Genomic DNA, 10,337 nt, shown 5'->3' with positions numbered 1-10,337 from the left:
CACCTGGCTGCAATTGTCTCTAATTAAGGGCGGAGGCGTTGGCGCCAAATGTCAATAAACGCCGAACAAAAAGAAGAAACACTGCAAACCTTATTGCCATCAGCACTTAGGTGGCATAGATACATAGTGGCATTTGCCAAAGAGACTCTTGCGTGGTGGTGAGGCTTAGTCACCCTTTTGCGAACTTTAACCTCAAAATGAATCTTTCCTCTCGTTGGACAGTCTTCGTCTTCCTTGCCGTTTTCACCCTCACAGAAAGCCGCCGATACCCGGCACAGAGGCCCAACTTTGCTTCAGGTACAGTCCAGTCTCATTTCACTTCACAGCAGCAGGAGGGCGCTCGCCCGAAAGCGGTGGTGGTAAAATGTTACTCGGATTCTATGGAGCTCGTCGTTCAGGCTGACTTGTTCGACACTGGTCTTCTGGTGAACCCACAACATCTGCGCCTCGGTTCTGACCCGGCGGGCGGAAGTCTATCGTGCCGTGCGAGTCCCACAGGAGACGAAGGGACATTGATTATTTTAGCTGACCTGCTCGATTGTGGAACTCGTCTCTCGGTAGGTTAAAAGTTTTCAAAATAGCCTTTTTTAATTCATTAAAAGGTCATATAAATTGCATAGGCGGAGTTTGACTTTTGAGGCAGGGGGGGGCACAACGTGTTGAAGACCCCGAAACGCAGTGTCGGCAATAAAATTAATTTACAAGAATATCTAAAATAATAAGTTGACAATGAGCGTTTTTTGTTTCCCATCATTCTTGAGGGGAATTCTAAATCAGGCTGCTTAGGCAATACTTTTCGCCAAGATCGTCAACCATTGAATATGGTTCGCCCGCCGGTGTCGTGCCAATGTAGATACCCCAGTCAAAAATTGTATTCCCTGGGCGGAGCCATATAGAGGTAGATTTTTGACTTTATTATTCAATCGAAAACAAAAGTTGCTTCAATCAAAATATATATTTTCAATAAAATGTGTTTGAATGCAAAAATTTAAAACTAAATAAAAATGCATGTGAAAGCTTTTTTTTTTTTTTAATTGAAGTAATGTTGATTTGTGTTTGGGCCACATTTTGGCTAGGACGTTTTTGTCTTAGTTATTCAATCAAAAAAATAAGTTGCGTCAAAAAATATATATTTTCAAAAGGAAAAGCCACTTCAACCCAAAAAATGTCAATCATAGAAAACGTTTTTGAATGCGAAAAAATATTTGAGATAAAAAAATTTGCATTTGAACACTTAATTTTTCATTGAAAAAGTTTTATTTGATTGAAGCAATCTTTTTTGTTTGGACCATATTATAGGAAGGACATTTGTGTCTAAATCATTCAATCCCCCCAAAAGTTCAATCAAAAAAAATTTTTTTTTGTTTTTTTTTTGAAAATTATATGCAAAGCAAATGACAGTCTAAGGTGCTAGTCACATGATCCGTTCGAAAAATTTCGAAATATATTTTTTTGTTCATTTCATTCATTTTTGTTGGTTTTATTGCTTTACAGCTTTGATACGTGTGTAACTATAGTAAAGTCAATTTCATGCAATGATACTTTTCGGCCACCGGGGGCCTGGCCCCCTCTTAAAATCTGCTTATAATTTATATATAATATATATATATATATATAATCTAAATAAAGGGTTGGACTTCCACAGTACAGTATTAACCTCTTCAGACCCGTATTTTTTCTACTGGGCGCAACCCCCCCCCCCCCCCCCCCCGCTGATTTTTACTTGAACACCAGGAAAGCGGATTTTTTTTTTTTTTTTAATGGGATGGGGGGGGTCAGTGATGTCATTCTTTTATTGGTTATTTTTATTTTTAATGTTAGTGTTTTTGAGAATGAGCACTTTGTCCTTTTTGACGTTGACTTTGGTCACCCACTTTCAAACAGCCAAAAAAGGCAGAGGCAAGAGCGTGCCAAACCTCATAGTTTAATCTTTCAGAAGTGGCAATAGCAACTAAATTCAGTCATACGAGGAGACTAAGGTGGGGGTTGGGGGGGCATAGCCCCTCCTGGTGGCCGAAAATGTCATTCAATCTAATTGAGTTTCCAATATACAGTATGAATTTAAAATTAAGACTTTGCCGGTTAAGTGTTGTATTTAAAAGTTGTTGTAAAGCAATACGACAAAAATGAATTAACTGAACAAAAATTTTTTATTTTTATTTTTTATAATGGGTCAAAATTATTTTTCAAACAGATCATATGACTAGTACCTTGAAGACGGTCATTTGCTTTGCTTAGCCAAAAAAACCCCTAAGCTTTCAAAAACGAGAACTACTGAGTGAGAACCAAGGATTGAAGATGTGGACCATGAAATGCCGGAGAGCACTGCCAAATTGGTGAGCGGAGTTTCACTTTGCCCCGCTAAAGACATTAATTGTACAACAGGGCCACCCACCACTGGGCGTACAATATTCAATGGACGACGATCTTTGCCAAAAGCATAGCTGTCCTAAGCTGCCTGATTTAGAATTTAGAGTTTATTATAAATGTTCCTGGCTGGATTATTCAGTCTCAAAGGATGTGGTGCATACTTCTTCTCTAGGTAAGACGGAAAAAAAAACAGCCCCCCCCCCCCCCCCAACACACACACACACACCTTGTATGCCTGTATGTAAGAGCATGGGCTAAGCTACTGTCCGAGCAAATATATCTTGTAAAATATAAATTTATATATATATTTATAAAGATTAGATCGCTATTGTTGCTATCATACAATAATTTGTTTCTCTTTAGATTTAAATACATCATATTAAATGTCTGACCCATATGTGGATATTAGATAAAACTTTCTTTATTCCTCTAGACGACTCAAGACAAAATAATCTATTCCAATGTGTTGGTGTACTCACCTGAACCCTCTGAAGGCTTGTTTCGACTGGAGGGAGCAACCATTCCGGTCGAATGCCATTTTGACAGGTAATTTTGGAATTGAGGGGCCTTAAAGAAACACTTGGTAGCTTTTCGGTTTTTGTTGATTTTGGCGACTAACAAAAGCGGTAGTGTTTTGCCATAAGGAATACTGCGTTTCCAATGACGACCAGCGCACACCCGCAGTGTCGTAAAATCATCAATCTTCGGTAGCCTGCAGATGCATGAAACAACACTGTTTCCAGCGGCTGTGTGGAGGATGAATATAAATAAAGTAATGAATCCAGTTGTGGCTAAACAATGGCATATGACGGTTAGCAACCGTGTGGCTAACCCTACCCGCACTGGCGAGTTTGGTGGTGGTGGGGGTGTTGCGTCACGCCAGCGATTGAAAGCCGGGCCAAAGTTTATTCTGTATATCCTGGTAGCCTGTCCCATCCCCAACGCCCTCCTCCTCAGACAACTTTTTGTCTCTAGTTGCTCTGCCATATTTGCAGAATTTGCCCAAAAACGTTCGCGACGACTTCAGTCTATGTAATGAATGGGGAAAGGGGGAAGTGACGTATGCCGTAAAGCAGTTAGCAAGTTTGTAGGGTTTTTTTTGCGTGGCAGGATTCCTGCCACCCTCGTCAAAGTTAGTGCCGGTGGAAGTGATACAGACCAGGCCTGAACGATATTGGAGAAAAACTATCATTCCGATTTTTGGGGTGGGGGGGGGGGTGCGATATTAAAATGACAAGAATTTTCACTAAACTTGAATAGCTTTGTTTGGGATACGCCTGAAGGATATTAGAATAAAAATAACATTGCGATATATATATATATATATATATATATATAATTGCCAAGGCATCACACTTTTTGCATTGATTGAACTGGTTGCACCGAACTTTTTTTTTTTTTTTTTTAAGGTTCACCAGCACAAAACCTTTATGCTCGCGCTGCCGAGAACAGCCTCTCACTTACACAATGAATCAGTTGGCACAGCACACTTTAGACTGGGCTGCAAGTTTAACGATGATTAACACATTGGTGCCTTTGATTGAAGAGCTACCGAGGCTTCTTGGGCCAGATCGAAGCTACAAACCTGTCAATTATCATTAACGTTGAGTACCAAATGCTAGCTGCACTGGTGACAAAAAAAAAAAAAAAACTGCCTGGTCTCACTGCCTAGCATGAAGGAGGGAGAGAGGCTGTGATCCTGTATGTGTATGAAGCAGAAAACCAAGAATACATTTTTTAAAACTAAAAACCTGATCCATTTCATCCGATTCCGATGCTCTTAAAAATGGCGCAATCAGCTCAATTTCCGTTCAAGTGATCGGATCAGGGACTACCCTAATTTATATTATGCCGATTAATCCAAGCTTGCTGTGTGTATAAAAGGATCCAGGATCCTGTACACTTGCTTTTATGAAGTAAAACAAAAGTTTACATGTAAAAAAAAAACAATTACACGTCTTGCAATGTGCCTATTATAGGTGCACATTGCAATAGCGAAGTTCAAACAATATATTGTGCAGGCCAAATACAGACACCCCCCCCCCCCGCCCAAAATATAAAAGTGTCATTCAACTAGTTTTCAGTCGACATATCACAAATGTTATGAAAATATTTTTAAAGGTTGAAACTTGAAAGTTACCAAGTGTTACTTTACTGAATGTCGTAATGTGGCCTTTTAGCTTAAGCTATTATAATCTATTTTCAGAAGGTATTCTGTGAATGGTGTTTCCCTGCATCCAGCGTGGGTTCCTTCAGTCTCTGTGGCTTCAGCAGCCAATCACCTCGACTTCAAATTGCGCCTTATGACCGGTTTGTGTGTGTGTGAACAGTATATACGTATTTTTGTCTACTACTACTTTTCTTTTTATATTTATTTCCAGACAACTGGATGTTTGAGAGGCACTCGCATGCATACTTTCTGGGTGAGCCGATGCACTTTGAGGTTTCAGTCTTGGTCCGCAAACACAAGCCGTTGCGTGTCTACGTTGAGCATTGCAGTGCCACGGCTGGCCCAGACCCAAACGCCGACTTGCGATACGACTTCATTGATCGTAATGGGTGAGCGCTGAATTTGGATGGATCTCGTGGTTCTAAAGCAAAATGACTCATTTTTACTTGATTGCTTTTAGATGTCTTTCTGATGCCTACCTGACAAATTCCGGCTCTCACTTCCTACCCAGGCTTGAGGGACACACGCTTCAATTTCAGGTTGAGGCGTTCAGGTTCCACCAGGAGCGCAACAGTCAGGTTAACCTCCCGACTCACCAAAATGCTGCATTGAACCTGAAGTGGTGGACGCGCATACATTTTTTCAATAGTGTTTTGTAATGTGACTCTTTAAATTTTGGGGGAAAAAATATATTTATAGCTCTGAAAGGGTTATACTCAAGATACTACTCAGTTGTAGCCGTAGGAAGGAACTAGGGTTTGGAATCTCTGGAATGAAGCAGATTCGATATGTATCTAGATACACAGGTTACGATTCGATACAGTTTAAGAACAATACGGTTCGGTACAGAGTGAAAACGATACGATAGTAAACATTTGTGTCTTTATACATTATTTTAAACATAAAAAAGACCACATTTCTAACAGCAGAATTAAACAACAAAATTTCATACCAATGTTATATATTTTTAATGGAAAAAAAAATGAGGCTTACTATATGACCGTCATTTTGTTGGATTGGATTGATGATAAAACTCCAGTGACAGACCACAGTAAAGTGCAGTAATTTAATTACTGTATCTCCTGGTGTTTTGAACGCAAGAGGTAATTTAAGTGCAAACTTTCAACGTAAACATCTTACACACAAAAAATATTATATGCAGCAGCTCTAGAAAAAGAATTAAACCTGCTAGTGTTATCATAAATAATAAATCATGCTTTACCACTGGTATAATTGGGAGAATAAAAACATGGCATTTTAGACACAGGCCAATAATCCTTACTTTAACCTTATACATGGCAAAATCATTCGCTTATACCAATGCTTCCACATTTTTTATTCCTTATCACTGTCCATATCTTTTTTGAAGGGCAGATTTTTCTTGAAGATCAACTAATCCACATGTTCATGTTTAAGTAGACTGCGTTTCGTGGAAACATCTCCAGAGGGTTGTGCTGCCCTTTCCACCATTGTATTGGGTTATTTTTCAGGGTTAAAAACTCACGATCTCTGTACCGCTCCACACTTCACACTAGCTCTGTCCCACACGAATAGATCTGGCTGCCTTCATCACTTCAAAGTCCGACTTTTGTATTCCTGGGTGCGTTGAAAATCAATCGCTGGCGTCTGTGCTCAAACTGTCCATTGATTTAGCATGTTGCGTCGTTACCACTACTAGTATCGTTTTGGGCTGTAAAGAAAACTCTACGGAGCGTGCATTACAGTGGTTTTGTTAGCTCTCGTGGTGTTATGACACGGCCGGGACGATCTGTAATGACGGCGACTAGTAGCGGTTCTGCGGAAATGCATGGGAAGTTGAGGCAACCACGACTGTGAGTGGTGCTTGCCCATATTACCGTATTGGCCCAAATATACGACGGCCCTGATTATAAGACGACCCCCTCTTTTTCGATCTTATTTCAATGCAGAAAACAGTCTTTGGGCCAATACGGTATATCATGCGTGCAGTCTCAATCTAAGTGTGCTGTGTGGTGAATGACACAAGCGCAGCATGTGAAGTAAAAGCTAAATTATTATCATATTAAGCAATACATTGAGCTAGGCATTAGAAGCAGATTCTTGTGCTCGCGATAGCCAAATTCTATCTCTACTTTAATCGGTTCATTGAATATTTAATGGCTAATTACTGTCGAATGGTAACTTTACTATCGATACAGCTGTCTCTTACCTGTAAAACCGGATACCCGGTCGTATCGGTTAATTGTTCTCAAGCTTAGAAGAAACGATATACGTTTAAGGCCTTCCTCACACTAGCGTCAGCTCAGTGCGAAGCATTGTCCAAGGCAAGCACAAAACGGGAGGATGTAGACGCTGTCAGGAAGTGAAAAGCTGCAAACATTTATACTACACTCCAAAGCACCAATGCATTTATTTTTCATTGCTGCACAAGACAACAGCCACTTTTCTTATTTCAAGGAGTATGCAGCATTATAATAACAGTGTAGTTTTTTTTTTTTTTTTTACTAGTTTCGGTGAGAAGGTGAATAGTTTTTGTTGGTGTTAGTGAACATTTCCACGCAAACGCACATCACTGTACCATTTCGCTTAGCCAGGAGAGGTACGAGTCCATTTTCCAGTGTCTCGGAGCTCACAAAACTTAAATGGTTTTAAAAAAATTTTTAATTACTTTTTTAAAATCAAGGTTTCGTCAGCCGTGGTTTGCGTTTGTCTGCCGAAACAGCCTGATGGCGCAGATGGAAGTACGCCTTCCCCCAGGGCCGTTCCTGAACAATTTAGTACCCAAGGCAACATATTGGCTGGCATAGCTATTTTCACCACAAATATTGAAACAAACTGAAAAAGCACATTATCCCTTTGTAATTTATTGCATAAAAATGACAAGTGCAGATATTAAAAGCAAATGCTCTAATAACTTCAAAAACACTTCAAATAAATTACAATTATTATTAACACCCACCCACACAAACTCTATATAAACACACACAGAACACTTAAAAATGCAATTTTTTTTTTTTTCCCCTACTCACCTTGACCCATAACATTACTCTCCTTGTCTTCACTGATGCTAAAGCATCTATTGCACTATCATGACAGCTGTTTTGGAAGGTGCACTTTCTCCACTGGCAATTTGTGTGTGGGAAGGTATTGGATTATGTGCTGATGTGGAGAAGTTACTGTAAAAGATGGCCCGGGATGTACCGAGGTGGAAGGAAAATATTTCAGAAGAGCATCTTCAAAGAAAAGAAAGTGGAATGTTACATTATATTAGTCAAATAGCTGTTGATTGTGAAACCAGCATGACATTACAATAATAGCGCCTAAATTCTTGCAGCCTACTGTATTGGGCTCAATCAGGTGTTAGGATCCGGCCTCCATCTTTGACGGGCGAAGTTGAAAAATAAAATTCATGAAGCACTGCAACTACACAGGGCTATCCTGTAATAATGAATTAAATTATAAAATGTATTAATTTTTTTACATGAATGGAATTTCCATTTTAATGATTTAATGACACATTTAGTAACAAATGTTTTCATTTAAATCCATGGCTTTTTTAGTCCCCCTTACCACAGGACTATTAAATTATTAATTGCATATTTAATGATGTATTTAATTACCCTTGGCACTTTTAGGCAAGGCAAATTTATCTGAAGTCCACAATTTAACAAGGTAACAGTGCTTCACATCACAAGAAAATCAGCAAGACCATTTTACTCCCCCATACTTTGTCCAACTTTCTTTAAAATGGGAGAGTAAATTTAACAAACTAATCCACAGCTGGCTGAATACTGAAAATATTTTGTAAAACGAGCCTGGCCAATGATGCAGTATAATTTATCTTTAGCAGTACTGTATTTCATATAAACTCTATGTAAATAATGTCTATCTTGCAATTGCGCTAAGTATACGTTTTAATGCATTTGAAAAGTTTTCATCACAACAAACCGGTCTTTTTCACGTTTATGTCCCTCTTCTTCTAAAATGCGACCCGGAGGGCTTTTGTCTTTTCATGACATTGACTCGTCACAGTAACATCGCTCAATTGCGGAGGCTAAAAATAGCACCTTCAGGTAGCTTGTTGGTCTGTGAGGGGGTGAGACTAGTCTGTGGTGAAATTACCACGTTACAGGAAACTGAAATGGGCAGAAGGCACACTAGAAAAATGATTTCATTAATGGACTTATTACGATGTTTTCTTTTATTGTCTTATTTGTTAATACTGCTACCGAACATTTTTCTTGACACCCTTTTGGATGCTGCAACGTCCCTAGCATTTGCCTAGCTTGCCTAATGGACCGCAAGGGTCTGCCTGCTCCTCTGATATTGGATGCGTTGACGGTGGCGCTGTGAAAATGGAGCAATTTTAGGCTCCACCTCTCGGCGCAAATTCATTCAAACTTGCCGTTTTGCCTGAAATGGCCGCTCACTTTCGCCAAGAAGTCCACTCCCACATACACAATGAATGGGTTGCCGCTGAACCCTTCACACTAGGCTGCCGCTAGTTTGAAATGGCCTTTACTCCCTTCGCTTAGTGAAGCAGCGTTTGAAATCTGTAGTGTCTTGAGTAGCCAATAAGAGGCAGTAAAGTGTCACAGGAGATTATAACGGAAATGCTGTTTATCTTAACGAGGGAAGTCTATTACAGCTGTTACGTGATTTGGTCACTACATCAGGGTTGCAAACTGCCTTGGCAGACACTTTATACAAACAAAGCCAATTTCTCCTATGTGTTGGGCAACTAGGAAAACTGACTTGACAGATGACCGAATGAAGGAAAATCTAGGACAACAGAATCAGGATTTGAGTTACAAAAGGGTTTTAAAATTTTATTGGTATGTGTACTCTGCTTCAGCCGGGTGCAATACAGTATTTGTCAATGACTAATAGGCTTATTGTTTCCAAAGGTTTACATCACTTGCTGGTTGAGAGCGGTTCCAGCTGCATTAGCTGTTACCGCACAAAACAGGGCTTGCTCTTTCATTGACAACAGGTAATCTCACTTTATTTAAATTATAATTTTGAGTGAATTTACCCCCAAGTTGATCTACATGTACAGATGGCGGTCGGCAGATGGGGACCACGAATCCTGTAAAACCTGTGATCCATTGATAGCCAGTGAGGGGAAAAGCCCGGCCACTGACACGAGGGTGGCAACAAATTTGGGGTGGAATTTTGCACCGAACAAGGCCAAGCAACCAACTCATACTGTCCATGTTCATCCCGGAACTTTCCAAAGCCACGAATCCCAGCAGCCCCCTTCTGATTTGAGGAGAGAAACTGGCTATAAAGCAGGTGAGGGCAAAATACAGGGAGGGAAAAGGAAATGGTAGTTGGCAGTTTTAATGTGATCATTTTACTTGTAGTCTCACTTAAGTTCACTCTTGAGTGCAACTTTTAAGTTAAAAAAAACAAAATTGTGTTCTCAACTTTGTTTCAGAGAGGATTGTCCAACTTGGCCCACTCACTATTCAATAAATATCAGGACCTCCAGTTTGGTTGAGGATGGACAAAGATCTACTTCACACAAGAGACTAAATTGGCTTCATGCTTGTTTTTGCTGACAACCCTTTCAATATACATGTTTTACACTACATACCTGCGTTTGTGTTTTGGGTTTAATTTTGTTTCTCCAGCTTCCTATACCTATGCGGGGACTCTGAATGACACGTAAACAATTTAATGGCTTATAGCACTCTGAATCATCTGTAAGGCACCAAATGGATATGAGAGATGCGTGTTTTTCTGTTACAGTACACAAACATACTGTTTACCCTTTTCCCATCCACTGATCTATCCAACATATTGGCTGTCCTAC

The 10,337-nt window shown here is 39.8% G+C and overlaps 1 protein-coding gene across 2 annotated transcripts; it reads left to right on the top strand.

Moving 5' to 3' along the window:
* Window positions 1-48: 48 nt before the first annotated feature.
* On the top strand, window positions 49-10,113 carry LOC130930147 (zona pellucida sperm-binding protein 3-like). 2 transcript variants are annotated; one of them, XM_057857901.1, is made up of 8 exons: window positions 49-557; window positions 2,804-2,916; window positions 4,580-4,680; window positions 4,752-4,929; window positions 5,001-5,118; window positions 9,427-9,512; window positions 9,579-9,814; window positions 9,960-10,113. In XM_057857901.1, the coding sequence occupies exons 1-8, from the start codon at window positions 198-200 to the stop codon at window positions 9,995-9,997; spliced, it is 1,230 nt and encodes a 409-aa protein (XP_057713884.1). In that variant the 5' UTR covers window positions 49-197; the 3' UTR covers window positions 9,998-10,113. The 2 variants fall into 2 exon arrangements, with proteins under 2 accessions (XP_057713884.1, XP_057713883.1); XM_057857900.1 differs by having other exon boundaries at window positions 4,577-4,680.
* The last annotated feature ends 224 nt before the right edge of the window (window positions 10,114-10,337 follow it).

Source organism: Corythoichthys intestinalis, chromosome 14, assembly GCF_030265065.1.
Source record: "Corythoichthys intestinalis isolate RoL2023-P3 chromosome 14, ASM3026506v1, whole genome shotgun sequence".
Taxonomy (NCBI): domain Eukaryota; kingdom Metazoa; phylum Chordata; class Actinopteri; order Syngnathiformes; family Syngnathidae; genus Corythoichthys; species Corythoichthys intestinalis.
The sequence above is the reverse complement of the archived record's forward strand: the minus strand, read 5'-3'. Positions and strand labels throughout refer to the sequence as shown.

What these genes read in the sequence shown, in the direction of transcription:
- LOC130930147 (XM_057857900.1), top strand. Translation starts at nt 198, where the DNA reads ATGAATCTTTCCTCTCGTTGGACAGTCTTCGTCTTCCTTGCCGTTTTC. An exon ending in GACTTCATTGATCGTAATGG is followed by an intron (nt 4,930 to 5,000) that starts GTGAGCGCTGAA and finishes GATTGCTTTTAG; the next exon opens with ATGTCTTTCTGATGCCTACC. An exon ending in TGCTCTTTCATTGACAACAG is followed by an intron (nt 9,513 to 9,578) that starts GTAATCTCACTT and finishes CTACATGTACAG; the next exon opens with ATGGCGGTCGGCAGATGGGG.